Here is a 20,903-nt window from a genome sequence, read left to right as displayed (position 1 = left end):
TTTAAATATTTAATCTTATTTTTGTAATAACTTGATCAGAGAATGATAAGATTATATGTAAATGAGCCAAGGAATGTAAACAAATTTTCACCCATAGGAACAGGAGGGTATCCCTAGCCTCCCCGCAGACGTCCTTTGGGGTTCGTTCGTCACGCATTCATTTCTCCCCCACGGACGTCTGCTAAACACAGCCGACATTTACGTTCTGGATTGTTTGAATAAGCCAATAAGCGTTTAGTTATTGTGTCACGATCAGCCAATCACGCGCTGTGTGATATAAGTGAAAACGGCACCTACGAATTAATTCTCGCTTTTTTAGAGGAATATTTATTCCATGGATGAGACTCCGAAGAAAGTTATAACAAGCGAATTATTTTGTTTTCTTTGCAGCTGTAATATAGGAAAGGACCAAGTTCGTGTTTAGAAAAAGCGCAGTCGACATTGCAAGGCTCATCAAACGTGCTCTGGACGTTGATGTGTCTTTGTATTCTTCAAGAGAATTATTTATTTGCACAGCTATCTTCTACCTGAGACGACTCAAACGTTTTGAAAAAATCACAGAAATGATGCAATAAAGTTGCAGTCAGCTGAATAATTTTTTCGGAAGTTGTGGTAGGTATAAAGAAGAAGATTTTCAAAGCATTCTTCGAAAACAAAGGCCGTTTCCTTTTTTGCGAAATGTAATTCCACCAAGGTCATGGGTCGCGGACCAAGGACCACTACGCGAAATTTGGTTATATTTTTTCAAGAGTCGGTAAAACAAAAAATTCGAAGTCTACAGCAATGTGCTTCCAACGGCAGAAAAAGGTTTCTCCGAAAACTTGTTCTGCAAAAAGGCACGTCTTCCCGGTGCGTTTTATTTATTCACAAGCTAAGTAAACATGACCACGGTGCCGCCGAAGTCCAAACTTCAAGCTAGAACGACAAATTAACCTACCTGTCAACAAACTTTAATCTCGCTCCTTCAAAGAAAGAAAGAATGCTTATAATCAATAAATCATTGAACCTTTCATTGTTCATTGTATTTTATTTCTCGACGAAATATTTAACCATAACCGGGAAAGTCGCGGACCAAGGACCACATACTAACTGTACAAGTCACTCGCGAACATTTCCTCCACCGATCGATCTTCAACCAAGCTTCTGGGCTTCCGTAAACAACAGAGAAAGTCCCTCTCTCGACAACCGTCATATTCTCTTGCTAATATAACTGAGCGTTACAGCAGGAATACCAATATTTTCCAGCTTTGTAGATTGATCTTTCAAGATTTACCAGGGGCGAAACAACAACAACAATAATGTCCAGTAGCTCCACGCACTGTGTCGCAAACAAGCAGCAAAGCTTGATAGATAAGGGATTTGCCAAATCCCGTCGGCAAATTTATGAACTCATCGGTCTTCGCTATAAAATTTGCAGGATAGCTTCTCTCTGATACACGTTTAACTCTGTATTAATTACAAATTTCTCGCACACTCGATCAAAAGCCCACTGATCGTGCGAACGGCTCGGGTTACGTTTTACAAAAAACCGTAAACGGCTTGTGATTGGTGAACATAAATGTCGGCTCTGTTTAGCAGACGTCCGTGGGGGAGAAATGAATGCGTGACAAAAGAAACCCCAAAGGACGTCTGCGGGGAGGCTAGGGTATCCCTAGTGAGGAGGAAGAAAGCAGCAGCTCAGAAGACGAGAGGGAATGGCGCGAGGAACTCAAAAGACAGCGTAAAGAAGCTAGAATAAATGAAGAGAAACAAGTTACCAGCAAACCAAAGTTTTACGAATTAAAATCAGGCGAAAACTTTAAAACCATAAAGTCTACCAAAGACGTGTTGACCTCGAAACAAAAGAAATAAGTATGACACAAGAATCTTTGGCCAAATCGCGGATCCCGGGTGGAAGACCCTGATTAGAGGATCCTGCCTCCCAATAAATGGCGGACGAATATATTTTTCACCTGATCAATCAATTAATCAATCAATTTGTTTAAAATCATTGCATGGGATTGAGGTTGCCCGCAGCATCCGATCCAAGGGCTCATGTATGAAACGCATGACAAAATGTCGTACCCGGAACCCGTCTTAGTGATAAAGTCTGGGTACGAGATTTATTTTTCACGTCGCGTTTTGTGATCTTGCCGTCCCGGTTAACATGTGTGAAATGCAAACGAAAACTCAAATCTAGTGCAACTGGGAGAAAGCAGTAACGGAAGAACCGGAAAAAAATTCCATTTTCTTACGTTTGTTGTCTTGACCTTGAGTTTTGGACTCGCGTGTGAACCACTTACTTATGAACAGTTACGATACTTAATTTATTTGCATTAGGAGCAATTATTTATCATCTGTTTCCCTTTTAATCGAAATAGCAATCTGATACTAAGGTCGCTGTGAACACTTAGTTACACTATAATCAAGTCAAGTTAGCCCTTTCATATTATGTTCGGTATTAATTCTTACTGCATAAAATTCAATTTCCTACAAAGTCAAAACGGGTGCGTTTGTTTTTTGTGTGTAGGGTTTCCCTTGGTGAACGTCTTCAGCATGAAGAGAGTTCGGGTGTGATCCGGTCAACAGGTTCATCCTCGGGTGAAAAGGAAATTACTTTTCAAGTAGAGAAGGTAAAAAAAGGACATCTGTCTCAATTTAACGTTACTGGTTTAACCAATTTTTAAAACGATTCTCTTAAAGATTGAAATGTACTTGCTTAACCTTGTACCTATTGAAAAAAGTCATTTTAAATTATTGTTTTGTATGGAAAAGACAAATACAAATTGCAGCAGTATTTTAGGATACTGTAGGAGTTTATTGCCCTTAAATGAAGAAGGGTGTAATTGATTTTCTGTTAATTCACTGGTATTTTGTACTGTCGTTCTTGAGTTTATTGTGGCGTGGGGTAATAGTGTGAACGTAATATCCTGAGCGATCATGGTTACTTTTTGATAAAGGCCAGAGTTTAAGCGAGACTTGGCCTGAAACAGCTTTTAATGCGGAATTTTAATTAGAAATAATAATTGCTTTCTAACTTCATGCAACCAAGTTTTCTTTTTCCCGCCATGCATCACGCGTCGAAATAAGCGACTCTATTGCATTCATCACAATTTTTGTTTCCTTTGTAGAGTAACAAAGAGACAAAGAGAGATGAAGAAATTCGTGCTCATGTTAAGGAAAGGAAAAAGCTTCGTCGATCAGCCAGCAATGTCCTGGGGAATGAGAAACGAAAACCGGTGTTCTGGAGAGGGAGGAGGGTTAGATGACACGAAGCTGCGGCCACAGTGGAGCTTGTACTTCTGGGAAAAGAAAACCGGTCGGGTGTTCTGGAGAACGAAGAGAGTTCGATGACGGCGTACTCGAATTGCAGCAGTTTTCCTGGGAACGAAAACGGAGTAGTGGTGTTTTTGAAAAGTATAGTTCGTTGATGCGAACATGACTTTTTGTTAATAACTCGACGTAAAGATCTGATCAACCGCTGCCTCAATCGTCGCAGAGCATCAAAGTGTGTATACGGATCATAATGAAAAGTGGTTTTGAACTGTGCATGCAATTGGATTGAGTGCGAAAAAAAAGAAAGAAAGAGACAAGGAAAGAAACAAGGGGGAAAAAGGAAGAGCACCCTTCGTTAATTACTGGTCGTTTTAATCCTCCTAGACACTAAGACACCTAAAACCTCACATCTGTGGCTTTTTATCAGAGACCACAATGCAAAACTGCAGTGCAATGAGAAACTTTAGGTTGTGAAAGTGATAGATTTTCTCAGTCTTATTTTAATACCGATTGTAGCACTCATTGAGAAACTAGATTAATAGATTGTACAAAGTGTGAGCATGCGTTTCTTGAAGACAAATAGATGACATACAGACTAAACACACCCACCTTACGTCATTTCTGTTGAACCCCTTTAATACGAACGCTGAGGGGACCGTAGAAAGTGTCCGAATATTATCGGGGTATCCGTAATAAGTAGACTACGAGTAGTCCCCCATTTATCCTCAGGGATAGTAGGGCGAGCAAAACGCGAACACGCGTGAAAATCATCCCACGCGAGAAAAGGCGACACGCGGCGGGGAGACAGAAAAATTTTTCTCTCTCCCCGCCGCGTGTCGCCTTTTCTCGCGTGGGGTGATTTTCACGCGTGCTCGCGTTTTGCTAGACTATCCCTGAGGAAAAATGGGGGACTACTCGTAGTCTACGTAATAAGAGGGTCGTGAACACCTTTTATTGGAACAAAATACTAAAGAACTAAAAAATGACATAAGCATCGTTAAACTAGTCTCTAACTTATACAAAGCGATTATTCTATGGAGAGCTTAAGCAACGACGACGCGACGACGGTGAGGGTAAAAGGAAAAATGAGTTTTGAGTAACGGGTCTGGTTTCTAGGTCCGGGTTTGACCCTGGGTTGCGATCTTTCTTCTATTTAATGGAAACACTCTGTGTTTCTAAAAGTGTCCCAAAAAATGGCAGCGACCATTTACGAAAGGGAAATCCCGACGGCGAAAGAGCATGACAACCGTGCAAAGTTGTTGATCTGGATTGCTCTTTTGCCGTATCCCTTGCCGTTGATGTGATAGTGATTACCTCATAGTCGATTAATTTGCAGAATTTTTGAAAGTATTTTGGTTGGATTTTTCTAATAAGTAATAGAGGGGGTAGACCTTTCCACAGTGTTTTTTTTTTCAACTTTTGACATGGCAAGTTCGTTCCCCCACCATACAAACGTCTGTAAATTTTCGTAACTTTGCGGAGCTATTTTTACTGATATCTTCGCTCGCTTATAAGATGTAGCACCTTCAAACTTGGCAATTTTACCAGTTTTAAGGCGCTCTTTCCAGTGGTACCAACGGATTTTCCCTAAATGGTCCATGTTAAGAGTTGAAAAAACAAAAACAAAAAACAAAAACAAAAACGTGGAAGGGTGTACAGTGTATTTTAATACACATTAAAATAACTACATATTAAAATAACTACTTTCAGTAAATCTTATATTCATTAACCTTACCTCCCTTCATTTAGAACTAGGTACATGTGTCTCGTTATTTATGCGAGGCGGCAGTCAACTTAAGTATATCCATTTCAGCTGTAGTATTTTTCACGAAAATGGATCTTCCTCTGTGTTTTGTTATCGTTGACTCTGTTACTGGTAATCGGTACAATAACGAGTATTAGCTGACGCTGGCGTGGGTTTCAGTTTGTAGACGTAGAAAGGACCACAGTTACGCACCTTTATGTAAATACTATAGATATATTTATAATATTTTCCATTGTACGTGTTGTAATAGCCGAAGTGCACTTGCCGGCTGACTATCCCGTCGTCAACTGTTGGGTGACTTCCCGTTAACCATCCCTGATACGAAGTATCGCAATAACCGGTTTGATGACAGCAAGTTGTGTACATTTGTTTGCCTGTTATGAATGCGTACCATCCCTCAGGTAGATAGTGATCATTCGTGTATTTTCCTGACTTGAAACCCCAATATCTCGTGGGGTCATCTATCGCCTTGTGACGTTTGCACTCCGGCTTATCCGTACCTAAAAGGAATTCAAAGGAAGCAGCGTAGGGCTGGTTAATTTGTATTAAACTTACAACTGCAAAATGTAAAAATAGGGCCTTCAATCACCCAGTCACAAAACTCAGATCATTATGTACGTCCGTCCTAAAGGTAATTCCCTTTAAACGTCGACTATCCGGATTTTTTTCAAGCTTGGCATAATTAAAAGTGATGAATAAATTTACCTGCAATACCGGTGCAGCTTTTTGTCTTACCAATAAAGGTGGCCCGAACCTATTTATATGCGTGTAGCCCATGTTACAGACGCCCCCTCTATATGCGTGCATGTTGGTTATGTTTTGGGATTGCTTTTTTCAGCAGAAACGATTTAACTGATTTCTATGAGTTTTGGCACCCTTAATAAAGAATGATCGAACTTTAAGAAAATTTTATAAATACCTGCATGATTTTTGAAAACCGGGTTAGCAAAAATATCAACTCATTCTACTACTTGGCAATTTAAAACAACAAAACTCATTCAAAGGCCGATTAAAAGCTTTTAACTGACGCCGGGCAGTAAGTTAATGGTCCCTAGAAGCATTCCAACGAGTCCAAATTTAAAAGAGTTAAATGGTCGGCCCCTTAAGGCTTACATAGCAACTTAAATAGTAAGCAAAACACTAATTTTTTTCGCGGTCTGATAAACAACAGGATTCTGCACGGAATAGACAACAAACTGAATGAAACATAGTGCACAAATTGTCACCTTCTTATCTGCAAAAACCGGCCTATGGTGCAATGCCATTAGAGCCCGCTGAAACTAGACATAGATCCAATTTTCCTGAGTCGAGAGTTACTTTTCCAAGGTACAATGAGCTAAGCTAAACACCGACGAAACAATATTATTTTGGCGAAACCGCAGTTTAACCACGCTATCATATACCTGTCAACACCATGCGGAAATCACACAATCACACACTTTCGCGGCACTGATAAGACTATCCACAACCACGCATAATCTTCTCACGTTTAAATAAGCGAAACATCATCGAATAACTCGGAAAAACTCAGCCTATTGCCAGAGAAACACCTCTGGACTTTTCTCTTACACTCGTCTTATTCAAGTTCCAGTGAAGTTCCCGCATGTAGAGTCACACGGTCGGTGGATCACCTTAGCTTTGTTTTCACACCAGGCCCGGATCAAAGTTCACCTGCAATTTTGCTCTCACCTAATTCATTTGACTCCTAAGAGGCTAAAGACTTAGTGGTCACCTTAGAAAAGCGAACAATATCGTACCTTTCTGTCTCAGCCCGGATCAGGATGATTGATCCGGGTAGCCAAATGAAACGAGAATATAATACGATATTGGACGATGTAGACTCTGCGAATCGTAATAACTTTGTCCCATCTCAGAGCTTTACATGAGACTCTCCGGAAAACTTTTCTCAAGGTGACCAATTTATAAAACTAAGCTGCCCTAAACGGCACCGAAGCCTTAGGAGCGCGCTGATTTCAAATAACTGTCACTTGTGTTAAAAGAAAGAATTGTGGGTAGGGAAAAAAATACGGAGAGGGGGGAGGGTAAGAAAGTAATTCTGTCTAATTCCACTTCTACACAAATCCCTAACCACAAAACAAGCAAAAAAAAAAAAAGAAAAGAAAAAACGACATCAGCAAACAACACAGTAAACAAGCAATTAGACAGGGGAAGTTGAGAAAAATTACAAAATGTTTGCTTACCCGGTTTTCATAACTCCAGGTAGATATATTTTTGGGTATTCTTACCCAAAGCTTTGTTACAAACAACTGAAATGCAAGGTTTGCTTGGTATAGCAATAAATTTGTTATGATAATGTTTTGAAGGCAGTTTTTAGTAGAGGTGTTTCGTCAAGTCGAAAAGTGCAGTCAGAGTCAGTGGGATATCGATTTGTGTGGTGGAGTATTTTGAAAGTTATTTTTAAAAGACAAGATAAATCTGTCTTAAAAATAACTTAATAAAACAACTTAATAAAAGACAAGATAGATCTGTCTTAAAAATAATTAAACTTTCAAAATACTCCACAACATTTGTATGAATAAATCCTGACAACCGCGCGATTGGCTGAATATGAAGCTCAAAACCTTAAGAGATCTCATGCAGGCTTAGGCCAAACGTTGAACTTTTCATGAGACGAACCAAACTCTAATTTGGGTCGACCTAAAATAAGTTAAGATCGTCTGTTGGGTCAAACGTCGAGCTTGGGACGCTTCGAACAAATCAGCTGAATCAGATCAGTAATAAATTTCCTCCCGAACGAGGATAAACTAACATTATCATACACATTTTTAATTAATTAGTTTAGTTCGTCGCATGTGAATGTCGACGTTTGAGACGATCTTCAGACGTACGTTGTATCGGCCTGAAGCACACGGAAAGAACATGTTGGACGATCCAAACTCATTCAGACGAACTTAACTGAGCCAGATGTCGAACTTTTCATGAACTTAACTCACTAAGCTGGGGTTTAGTTCGTGCTAATCAAAAGTTCAACGTCTGGCCTAGGTCTCGACAGTTCCGCGACAGTTCAGCCATTTTGTTCTAACCACCAAAAGAACTCAGCCTCGTCCCCAGATTTTCAAACGGTTCAATAACCTGCAACAAGGCTGCACTTGTGACGTCATTTTGGCGTCATCAGTTCAATATGACAAAAATTCTTTCCAAATTTGGTAAACAGCAGCTGGTTATGGTGAATTATGCGTGTGGTTTTAACCAATCAGAAACGGGGAAATATTTTGAATGAATAATAAGATAAATTATCCCATCTTGGATTCCCCCAAAGAACTAACACATTCGTAAAATCAAAAGGCCTCATGATCAGATGGATGAAGTATGTTATCATATACGCAAATCTTATTCCTGTTGTTTTACGCGCATTCCGGTTTCTTAGATTAAATAAGCCCGTGTTTCTACTTTTTTCCTAGTCGTATATTCTTGCATCAAACGCACTTACAAGTTGGTACATATCCACTCCATTTACCGCTGGGCAAGCATCTTCTGACCGCAGGACCAACCATAGTATATCCCGGATTGCAGAGGTACCTAACATATTCTCCTGCCCAGTAATTCTTACTTTGGCTGACAACAGTTGCATCGTCTGGTTTGCCTGGGTTACCGCACCTGATCAAAGCTACAAAAAGGATATTACAATGAAGGAACGTTTATAATGCTGATGCCATACACTTGTAATTAATTATTAAAACTTTCCTGGATGCTTAGATATTTAAGGCAATAAAGAGAGAAAAATACTGAGGTCTCATTGTCACTCCAAGAAAAAAGGATCTATTTGATAGGCAAGAAAGAGTGTAGAAAGCCTTATGTGAGTCTGAATATTTTATTTTGAAAGTATTCGAGAGAGAGCGGCCGCATTTTACGGGTGGTATTCGTTCCTCTGGAAGATTTGTTTCTCGGTAGAAAGATGTTAACACAGTTGCCCCCTTCCTGATTAAAACCTAAGTTCTTTCAAACGCGGGTTAGTTTCATCAGCCCCGATTTTGGGACAGTACACAACATCAGGGTCTACTGTGTTTTTTTTTTAATAGGGCCAAATTAACTATTGCCAGTGTTTGGAGATTTTCTAGACCCGAAGTTTGAAATAAGTCCCAGACCGGGCTTGGCTGAAATAGATGAATTGATAAACGCATTACCTATATTTGTGCTTGTCTTCTCTTCATCGTTGTAAATGTTACGAGCAACGCACTTATACGTAGCCTGGTCTGAGGGCTTGAACTGACCAATCACAAGCTCGCTAGTGACTTCATCTGTGGTGACGTTATTGAAGACGGGTAGGCTGACGTTATTTTTGTACCAAAGGATTTTGGGTAATGGCGACCCTGTAGCTGAACAGTTAAGACGGATCGAAGCCCCAATACTTGATACCGTAAACGAAGCGGGAGGTTTTGATACAAATGAAGGTGATTCTAAGTCGTGGAAGAATTAAAAAAAAATATCGTGTTAATGTCCGTGTTCTCACCAGAAATTATTTTACTTTAATGAGTACATATATGTCGCGTTGCACAGTTTTAACTTACAAGCTTTTTTTTGCCCCAAACGTTACATTAGTCCGGCGTGCTCAATCCTAAAAGAATCGTAAAATCGAAGCATTATCCCAACCTTTGCCCTGGAAAAGAGGGTGACCTTCCCAGCCGAGTCTACTTAATCCTTTAAATCCTAAGATCAAAATTTGAATTCTCATTTGTTGCCCCTATTCATTTCCTACAAAAGTAACTGGGAGAAGTTGATAAAATATCTAGCAAATTCATCCTGTGTGATAATGTCCGTAGTTCTCATGATCACTCTGTTTTACAAAGCATTGATATTAGAAGGAGTAATTTGATGCTGGTTACTCTTACGGTTAAAGGAGGGTTAAGAGAAAAGAGTTGATTTGCCCTTTCCCCTTTGCCCACGCGAACATGGGTCTCGCACGCTCTGATTTTCTCGCCTTGACCCGAGTTTAGCCGACTGGTATAAAGAAGAGTTAGCCCGGCCAGGAGGGTGACTCTACCATCTAGAAAAAGTAAATAACAATTAAGGAACGCATGCATATTCAGTATATTGCAAAATTATTAAAAGACTGAAAACGATTTGGTGAGTGACCTAATAGGGTAGAGGGTTAAGTAGCTATTTCAGCTGGAAAGCATGCGTACTGAAGTTATGCAAAATGCTTTCATCTGTCAAAATTATATTGTTTTTAACGATTGGATTTCTCTGTCATGTTCGGAGCAACAGAGCGCCAAAACTTACGTACAGCCATGTTAACAAGAGCAGAGGGTTTGGATAAGGGATGTTTTGATAAAATTTACCATACGGAACTTTTCTTCTCAGGTTATGCTAGATCAAGTTCCCTCAATATCCTCCTGTCGTCGTCCAGAATAAAAAGTGTTAGGATAATTTTACTTCTAGTCTTCAATTAAAAACGCATGCCATTCAAAAAAATAGCGTCCAAACAAAATTAAACAACACAGTTGTTGTAGTAACAAATCAAAGTTTTATTTTATAAACGACTTACAAAAGACTACCAAGCCTGTTTCAAATCTTTAACACTGAAGCTATTGTCTGTCGCCACTTATTTTAAAATTAACTTTTATGCTGACAACAAAGACAACACAAAAGCGACGGGGTTTTTGATGTCTTTGTTTTGATCCTTGGGTTAAACACCTTGTAAACATGGGTTAAAACACGGGTGTATACAAAACCTGGGCTAGGCCATGGCCCACCCTTAATTTTGTACTTTTGGGGATTGAAATAACACAAACAATGCAAAATGAATGCGAAAAGCCAGAGAAAAGAGAAAAAAAATACAAACCATACAAAAATAAGCAGAGAGTTTGACAGATACTATACCTAGTGGATACTAGACATTCTACCAAGGGTAAAACTGAGGTAAAAGCATGGAACCTAATTCCTTCTGACATGAGAGATACTACTAACAACACTCTAATTCAAAGACAACACATGGAATGCCATCATCACTGTTATTAGCACACAGGTAATCGCTCGGGGGTTATGTTTCAGAGAATAAGAAAGCCCGCGAAGAGCAGAATATATAATGCCGAAGGAATAACTCTATAACAACTCAATTCCCATAATTCCTTCCTAATGTGCTTAAACAAATTTATTTGAAATCAGCGCGCGCGATAGAAGTTGTTTTCCGCGGTCGGGTAATTTTTTTGGCCGCCTGGAGCAAAGTTTTCCAAAGATTTTTTTGGCAAAGTCTGCCGTCGTCCAATACGTTACCTGACGTATCATGTGTAGTAGGCGAACAGCAGTGCAAAACAAGACAATCGCTCGTTAAACTGTTAAGTATACATACTCAAGTGAGTACTGAATTTTAACGGGATTTCTCAAAGCCAACTACAAGTTACAACAGTAGATTTACTGGAAACTGTTTTTGCTTCAGCGGAAGTAGTGGATTAATTGAACAAACTTCCTTACCTATACCTACCTACTGATTTGACTTTAAGAAAAGTTCCATGAAGTTTAATTCCATAATCATTCCTTGCAAAGCAACTGTAAACACCTCCGTCTTCTCCTTCAGTGCTGTTGATATACAGTCCGTCTTTTCTCACTTCACTGCGTCCCTGAGGGAGAGGTTTTGCAGGAGATCTTGTCCATGTTACCTCAGGGGTTGGGTTTCCAAGGAAATCACATCGTACCTTTGTTTCTTTACCCAAAAAACCAGTCATTTCCCCTGGAGGAGACTTGGAAAATCTCGGTGCACCTGCAAAATAAAATAACTGGAACTGTAGTATTGCTATTAATGATCCTTGATGGATCGATGGTCTTCGTTTGTTATGGTGCAATGCGCTTTAAAAGCAAAGAAAAGTTTTCATTTTTACAGAGAGAATGTATAACAACAGTTTGAGAAATAGAATATTGTTTTTTTTTTTAAACTCTAATCATTCTGATCATTGTAAAAGGGCATTCCTTGTGATTAAAGATACTAACCATGCAATCATAACAGTTTCAAACAATAGCCAAGAAAAGATGGTCAGAGTTTCACATGTTCCTTGCACACGTAGGATTTCTTTGATTATGAACCGGACCATTACTAAAAAACTTTTCAAGCTACAACCACCAAACTTAGCGACTAAAATTTATCTGGAAACATTTTAAAGTCTTCGTGACGTGTACGTCAACGTTAGCACGGCAACCAAGTTTTGAAAGCAATTTTTTTCAAAATTTGCATTTTTTCTAAAAAAAGGTTTTATTTCCTTTTCTACTTAACTGAATTTTTAGTCCACTACATTAAACATTATTTTATCAACACTTTGAGGGGTAGTTTGGTCCCACCGTGGCTTCGGTCTTGCGCTTAGCAAAACTTTTGTCGTCACGTCTTCTTCGGACCTGACTCCTGAACCTTCGGGGAAGTAATTCCTATTCATTTTCAACTGCACTTATTTCAAGAATATCTGGACGGGATTTTCTTTGGAATTTTGCTGAGAAGTTCTAGAACAGAACAATAGAGAGGAATACCGCATATTTACTCCAAACCCCTAAACACACCGTCCTCGATAAAGAGGTTCCCTTAGTCTCGCCCGTTGGGACGAGTGTGGAAGACCCCTGAAACGCCAATATAACTACAACATTTCAAAACTAAAGAGGCCAATAGAGTTCGCTAAACAAAAACTTAGACGGATTTAATGGTGGATTCATTTAATAAGTACACCCGAGCCAATGGAACTATGAAAAAAAAAAAGGCAAAAAGGGAAAGCCTATAAAATAAGGTAAAAATGCAGCATCAGTAAACTTAAAATTATGACAAAAGAGGGAAATGATTTTAAAAATATAAATAATAACAAATTAACACAACAGATATAATAGAATAAGATAATAACGAGCTTTCGTTCAGCCTGCGAAACTAAATGAATGTTCTCTTTACTTAAATGACACATTCTGCCGGAAAAAAAATATTAATAATAATAAACTTACCTAATACGGTAAGTTCTACTTCGGTCTCTTGAACACCAAACACATTCTCGGCGCGGCACGTGATCACTCCCTCGTCTTCAAACCGAATATAATTTAGCTCAAACTTCTCGTCACCGGTACTGTTGACTCTACTTTCGTTTTCGTGTATTTTAAGACGTACAGACCAAGTGATTTTAGGTTGTGGATTCCCAGATACGGAAATACTTAGTGTCAGATTACCGCCTTCCTTAATGAAGATGAGTGGTGGGGGCTTGCTTGTGAATCGAGGAGGGGCTGTTGAATAATTACATTCATTATAATAAGCTATTAAATACTAATGTGATATCCAACTAAAATAAAAAAAATAATAACAATAATAATAATAATGTTAAAACTAACGAGATAATGTTCCGACGTTTCGTAACCTCATGACGTCAGCTGTGTTGTGAGACCAAACCACAGCTAGTAGTGCGATGATGTACCAGTCTTAATGTAACCTGCGCATGACTTTACACGCGCGTCCACTGGATGGCCACAACAGTACGCTACTGTTCTGAAAGTAAACACCACACGGGCAACATCCCTGACGAACTCCTAAGATGCTTTAAAGCAGCGCAAGTGTTGAAAAAATACAGGAACAACTTTTACTGTCTTGTCAAAGAAATGCTGTACATGGAGCAATTCTGAAGATCTCGCTTGACTGCGTAGACGGATTCAATCCCTACTGCTTAAGTCTTTGTCTAGCTTTTTCATTTTTAAATGCCAATTAAGAGTTCTTTCAAATCTTTTTGATCTCGCATTTATTTCCAAAAAAAACTACTACAACAACAGTCATACGATTAATTTAGTATAGTGTAATGACAGTAGATATAACAATTTTACTCACCAAACATTGCTACATCTGCTTGATTAGACGTTTGCAATTGTTCGACAAGGTTTTGAAGCACTGTAACATTAACGTCTGGGTTCTTTCCTGCTTTTCCTCGAGGGCCCTTTCTACCTGGAGCGCCGTTTTTTCCAGGTGTTCCTGGACGACCTCGACGACCACGAGGTCCTGGTGCTCCTGATTGTCCTCGCGGACCCGGTGCCCCTTGTTGCCCAGGGGGTCCTGGTTGTCCTGGTGGACCCTGCGGACCTGCAGTATAGATATTTTCATCGGCTGATTATTAGTCATTCACTTTAATTACCATCTAAGAAAGCGAAACAATCGAATTTTATTTTACCCGATTCATTAAAGGCTCATTCATGGTGGTCAGTCATTTACAGCAAAGGAGGCAGCTTGGCCAAGCGCTTAGAGCGCTGTATCGGCGCCCCCATGACCGCCAGGTGAATTTGTTCTCGGTGGTCCCAAGTTTTACTCCGATTTCGTTCACCCTTTATAGGGAGTTTTAGCAACGACGATGGCGACGGCGAAAAAGCAGGTTTATTAAGCAAAAAGTCAAGTTTCCATGTGCATCACCCTTTTTTTGTACATTTTTTGAAACTGCTGCACGACTACGACGTCAAAATGCCTAATTTCACGTTTTATGGAGGACGTAAACAAGCGACGACTAAATTTTCTTTTTCTTTGACTGCAGTCTCCAAGAAATCAACTCCAGGGAAATTTAACTATGTTAGACATTTTCAGCGGATTGGAATAAACGCGGCAAAGTCTGAAAAAACGCTAAGTTATTTTAAAAGTAACGTTTTCACTGCCGTTGCCATCGTCGATTCTAAAACTCTCTATTGTGGGCCACAATGGAACTTCAGTAATTGTGTTACCCCTATAAAGTTAGTTTTTTATATAACAGAAAAACGTCAACCTGAAGTTTTGACAAATTACATACAACTGTTTGTTGGACTTGTAATAGGATGGTCAATGTTTGGAACTGAATGGCCCTGTTCCAACATCTGGCCGAAATGAAACAGTTTTTTGTGTATGGTTGCTGATGACTTCAACTCATTAATCTTGCTAGTAGTATAATAAATCAGATATTTAATAAATAAGAGCTATTAGTATGAAGATATGTGAATGTAAAAAGGGGACTGCTCCTTCTCAAGTTCCTCCAAATAGTGGTCCGTTTTACACGCTCTCTATATTTTATTTGCCTCAAGATTATGGATCATTTTGGGTTAACAAACAGTCAGTTAATCAACCTGACTCAATTACGGCAGCAATTAAGTTAAGAGACTACACTTACCAAATCCAGCACACACTGTTCAACCAATTATAAACAATATAATAAATGAATATATAACAATAATAATTACAATTATATATGCAGTGTATATAACAATTATATTTCCCAGTTCCAAACTATTTAGCTAATCAATTGCTAATAGCTGAAGTTGAAAGTTTCCGTGACCGAACTGAGTCACTGAGCAATAGCCAACACATCAAGAAAAGAAAACAATTTAAGCCTATCACGGCACTGACCTTTCATACAGATGACTTTTCCAGTTCCATTGACCACGTCATTAGCAACCTTATAAAAGGATTTAGTAAGCAAAAAAATAGAAAAAGAAACAAAGAAAAAACACATGAAAAAATGATGCAACTTCATACAAATTATAGTCAATTCGGCGAGTCCTTTCTCCCCCACCAGCTCCAGTTTGTTTTCCATCCTTTCTGGTCATGAACAAATAAACGACGTGTCAAGCCAGTTACTAAACTGAAGCATGGAGTTAACACCTCCACAACAGCACAATAAAACCTTCACGCAAACAACGAAATAGCCACAACAAACAAAATAAATTCCCAAGATGTTAAAAAAGAAACCTCCAGAATATATGCCGTTCTTTTATACTTAGAGTGCGCGTAAAAATTTCCAGCCGCCGGTGACTCTCTCCTAACCTGAGGCGAATTTCCCGGAGGAAAGTAACCCCTGGGGGATTCCCATATGAAAGGGGCGGGTATCAGGCTCGTCAGAAATTTTGAATTAAACCCCCAAAAGAGACCAATCTAGGCGTGGCCCAACCTTTTTTTCACCCCTAAAAGAGACAACTTGATGAAAACTAGAAAATTTTGATGACATGAATCGGATAAATAATTAAAAAATAAATTGAAAAAATATATATTTCGTATATTTCTTCGCTTGCAACCCTAAAAGAGACCTTTACGGCTAAATATAATGGCGTTTTGCCCAAAACACCTTAAATATGAGTGAGACCAAAAACCGAAATTTACACCCCTAAGCGAGACGACGAGCATCCCCTCTACTTTCAAATGGGAGTTCCCTGGGAAAGTAACTTATAATTAATACCAACGATAAAATCAGCTTTTATTTCAAGCCTAGTCTGCTGGTTTATTTGGTTTCGCAACACTTTTAACTAAGGGTTTTTTTATGCCTTTATTTTTTGGCAGAGTCGATCCTGCCCTTTTATCTTATTAAATATATATCTTTTTTATATACATACTGAGAAATACTCTCCAAAAAGCTATGTCGTAAATTTTCGTACGCAAATTAGTTCTAGCCAATCAGAGGAGCGAACGATGGTTTTCACACGTGAAACAAACGATACGTCCAATCAGAATCGCGAACGATGTTTTTTAACGTGTGAGAAAAATGATACGTCCAATCAGAAGCCACAGAGGTGTGTGAATTTCGCGCCAAAATTCCCGCCTTTTATTGCAGCTTGCAGCGCCGCTTCGCACACATTCAACCAGAAAAGTTTTACTCAAAGAGTTTTTCTCGCTAAAAACGTGAAAAACATTTCGGAAATGGAGTGGAATAGTTTGGTTTGTTTCACTGTGGATAAAGAAAATGGTAGAGAGCCGGCGAAACAACAGCGGAAAGGGAAAAACAGAACGAGACGTAAGCTATTGAAACCGGCCATTTTACTTAAATTCACTCATTTTCAATTGTGCATTGAGAACAAACAGTTAAGATTACTTATAGTTCTTGGATTACCTCACGTCCTTACCGTCATTTACGTTTTTACTAAAAAGCTGATACTTCGTTTTCATGGTCATTTTGCGGTGAGTGTATAGCGACAAATTTTAGCATTTTTGAAAGATTTAAAATAAAAAAAGGCCGCCAAAATGATGAATGTCTCAGTATGTATATAATAAACTCAATACCACATGGAAAGTACTTTGTACGGTATTTACGCAGTCGTTGTTTTTGTATCAGAAATCTTACTCGTTCACTGCGCTCACTCGTTTGATTTCTGATACGTCAGCAACTCGTGCGTAAATACCGTACGCCAGCACTTTCCATGAAGTATTCTCTGTATATATATTTTTATACATCCGAGGGGCTCATTTTACAATTGCCCTTTTTACTGACCCAACGTTTAATCGAGAAAATAGAAGGGTACTCGTCGTTTCTTTTCTGAAAAATTAAAGTCATTAAATAATTGTTTATTTATTTTTCAGGCATTGGAAAGATAGTTTCTTGAAAACAAACTAAAATCAGTTGAAGAACATCTAAGACAAAGAGGTGCAGAAAAGCAAATAGAAGGCTACACTTGAAATTCAAGTATTTGTGTGGCATCAGAAATTAGCAAATCAAACATAAACACAAAGGTGGTTTTTGGGGTTCTAGCTTTTTGTTATTCTTGTGACGATTACTTATGTGGAATACGTTTTTTTTTGTAAATATTAAGCTCTTAGATCCTTGAGCGAGAGTTTTCTTCAAAAAATCTTGCCCTATACTAACAACAATTCATTATATTCTGACAGCAATAGGCTGTTGATTCTGACTGGTGATAACATCAACCCACTAACCGCCATAAACCCCTACATTGTAAATTGGATTGTCAGTTTTTCTAATTAGTGGGCAACAAAGAGTTATAACTGTTAGTAAAATGACCCCTTTTTGCCCATAAACAGGGGTGCATCTCAGGGCACTATATTAGGGCCTATTCCGTTTTCTGTAATGTGTTGAACGATACACAAGCTGTTCAGATTCTGACACATCCACTTTGGTTTAGTTTAAGTTTAAGTTTAAGTTTAAGTTTAAGTGTTTTGGTTAAGGAACCCAGGACCAAACTCCCCGGCAAGAAGTGGAAAACATACTTATTTGGGCCGAGAGCAATCTTGTAACTATAAACCTTACTAAAACTAAGGAGATGGTTGCTAAGGGTAAAGCGAAAGACCTCCCCCCCACCCTCCCACTCTTTCCTTTGATATTAAACAGGAAGTGTTTCTTAAGCTTAAAGTTTTAGGAGTTTACTTTCATAGTAATCTTACAACAAGTGGGACAAGCAAATCGATTCTCTTCTCAGCAAAGCGCAAATATATTATATAGTCTTATATATGTATTTAGTATATACACCCTCAGTGATCTTGGTAATTCAAGCAATCTGATTGGTTAGCTATCTCGGACTATGACGTTATATTCACCGCGCTAGGCGGTGAATATAAAGCAGACTGAACAAAATCGCTGTCGTGAACTGGGTGTTTTGTTTTGCCAAAGTTTCATAGTAAAGCCTTTTTGAAAATACACGAATATCCAAGTGCTGATGACTTTGAAGGCAAGAAAAGACTTCATGGTGTTTAAACAGCGTGATTTATCATGAAGGGGTTTATTGTAGCTGACTTTTTGTACGCTCGAAGCTATGTTTACCACTTCAGAGGAAAACGAGGTCGCTTTGTCACTGTTTTGTGATTTCGGGATTTTCTCGCAAGACCAATTTTGCCAATAAAAAGAAGTCAATTTATGGACAAAAGAGGAAGACAAATATTTTCGAAAATTGTACGCGCCAGCAAATTAACAAGGGCAAGAACTTTGGACATAAACAACGCTCACCCTGATTGTAGCCGCTGTTGACAGAATTTGCAAGAAGCGACAAAGAAAAACAAATAAAGCTCGGATCACTCACCGTTTCTGGGCAACGTGTCGTAAAGTATTCGATAGAAATCGTCTCGATTTTAAGACCTCTCGATTACGTATTCGCCAGTCCAACCGAAAACGTGAAATCGAGACTCGTTCCCACCTGTCTTCGATGACTCGTTTCAGAAACGAGACACGTTAAAACGGGGCCCAAAACGGGATCACTTTCCGTTTCCACGTTTTCGATTCGACTGCCGGAAACGTAATCGAGAGGCCATTAAATCGAGACGATTTTTATCGAGTACTTTACGATACGTTGCCCAGAAACGATTAGTGATCCTACAGCTCTACTTTTCTTCTCAGAATTGGGTAGTAATTTAAATTTTCGGCGTTTTCTTTTAAACCGTTGATACTAAAGCTTACAAAACTAGATACAAAAAGTTTAAAACTATCATTTGCCATGTTTGAAGATACTGTAAAGATCTAACTTTTGCGCATCTACTGTTTACGGCTTCGTGTTCACGTAGGAATTCACCCGTCAATCAAACTAATCGTTTTTTAATGGTTGACTTTCTGATTCTGTTGAGATCACTTCGTGTGAATATACTAAAACAATTATTCACCTCAGGCTCAGTTAATATTGTTGAATAATCCCCCCGACTTCGTCTCGGGGATTATTCAACAATATTAACTTCGCCTTCGGCGAATAATTGTTAAATATTATAGTCCAGACTCTTTACACTATATCTTCAATAGTCTGTATTTCTGATTATGCCTCCTTTTACTTTTGGCATTTTAGTATGGGGTGTTGTAAGTTATGATAAGTATCGTTCTAAAATTGATAAGTTTCAGGGGAGAGCAGTTCGCTTTGGCTTTGTAAAGGAAGCCATGCCCGTTTTAAGCCTTCTAGATGCTTAATTGAGATAATAAGTTGTGGAAGAGCGTCACAAATTCTGTCGAGATCTTCTCCCTCCCTGTAATTATAAACCAAGATGGCTAAGGAATCGTGGCCAATCCTATCTCCTTCTTCAAATCAGAACTCAACGTCTTAAACGCTGTTTTATTAATAGAGGTCTTTTCAGTTTTAGCTATTTGTCAATTGTAATCCGGAACGGCTGTTTTTGGAATTAATAAAAGAGCTTATTATTCTTTTTATTTTAATTTTGAAGTTGCTGACGAAAATCGCATCACACCATCAAGCGCCGCTTCATGGAGGCCATCGCAATCAAACAAAGAAATCCCTCTGTGAATAGAGACGAGAGATTGGATATCCTTGTCATTTATAATCCTCTCTTGGGAATACGAAACCTACTACAATCTCATTTTACATCGGGGTCGTATCTATCATGCAGATTCAGTCATTAATTTATGGACGCTCAAGCGTAGTTTAACTATTGGCTTTTCTATTAATGAGTAATCGTCAACGTAAAATCTAAGAAACGAGAGCGCGACTCCATTCTTAAATGTGCTATCGGTTTAGTGACAAGTTCGATAATCACGTTGCCAGACCTCAGTTGGCGATTTGGATTCTCTTTCGCCATCTCAAAATATGAAAAACAAAGGAACGCAACAAACCTGAAGATTGCTGAGCAATTTCTGAACACATGCTGTCTTGAGTTTGTCGGATGTTGATGATTCGGATTTCCTCTTTCCGGTCCTGCGGTTTCGTCCACTTCTTTGCTCTTGATCTTCCATACCCTGAAATTTGGTTAAAGGAGTTGCGTTGAAGTCTATGCCAACATTACTGGATTTTCGGGCTGCTTGAGTAGGTACTTCTCTTTGAATTATGGAAAGTTCATTTTCCAAGTTATAAACTTTGTAGGAGAGAAAAGCGACTGATACGAGTGTAAAAATCAGATGAAGGCCTGACACAACAGTCGAGAGGTTCGGTGAATCGCGACCTGACACCATATTTGCACGAGCGAGACTGATTCGCGACGGATCGAAGAGCTGCTTAATATATCGATTACAGCAAGAGATTAAATCCTAGATGTTTTTCTTAGTCTTGTTTATCAGGTCATGTGGCTACCACATCCAATTGCTACCCAGGCTTAATTCTTTAATAACTGACACGAGCAATAACTGAAAAGCAGTCAAGCCACATTTTTGCCCTTTTTTATAGTTTCTGAAAACATTTGTCAATTCCTTTTTCGCTTAACTTATTTTGTTATACTTTGCCGATCTCCGGGGGACTACTTAAATATTTATACGAGGAAGCT

General features: G+C 38.9%; 1 protein-coding gene across 1 annotated transcript; it reads right to left on the bottom strand.

Annotated features, from left to right (window-relative positions):
- Nucleotides 1-4,899: 4,899 nt before the first annotated feature.
- LOC140953350 (uncharacterized) lies at nucleotides 4,900-20,595 on the bottom strand. Its single transcript, XM_073402836.1, has 8 exons — nucleotides 20,260-20,595; nucleotides 15,345-15,393; nucleotides 13,815-14,063; nucleotides 12,950-13,222; nucleotides 11,463-11,738; nucleotides 9,166-9,438; nucleotides 8,472-8,648; nucleotides 4,900-5,520 (listed from the first exon to the last, which is right to left on the bottom strand). The coding sequence occupies exons 1-8, from the start codon at nucleotides 20,593-20,595 to the stop codon at nucleotides 5,126-5,128; spliced, it is 2,028 nt and encodes a 675-aa protein (XP_073258937.1). The 3' UTR covers nucleotides 4,900-5,125.
- Between the last annotated feature and the right edge of the window lie 308 nt (nucleotides 20,596-20,903).

The sequence above is a fragment of the Porites lutea genome, chromosome 11 (assembly GCF_958299795.1).
Source record: "Porites lutea chromosome 11, jaPorLute2.1, whole genome shotgun sequence".
Lineage (NCBI taxonomy): Eukaryota > Metazoa > Cnidaria > Anthozoa > Scleractinia > Poritidae > Porites > Porites lutea.
The sequence above is the reverse complement of the archived record's forward strand: the minus strand, read 5'-3'. Positions and strand labels throughout refer to the sequence as shown.

Excerpts from the sequence above, each read along its gene's own strand:
- LOC140953350 (XM_073402836.1), bottom strand. The coding sequence starts at position 20,595 with ATGGTGTCAGGTCGCGATTCACCGAACCTCTCGACTGTTGTGTCAGGC. Across the intron at positions 13,223-13,814 it reads AGCAGATGTAGCAATGTTTG|CCCCTCCTCGATTCACAAGC; the intron begins GTGAGTAAAATT and ends ATTATTCAACAG. Across the intron at positions 5,521-8,471 it reads GAGTGGATATGTACCAACTT|GTACGGATAAGCCGGAGTGC; the intron begins GTAAGTGCGTTT and ends AATTCCTTTTAG.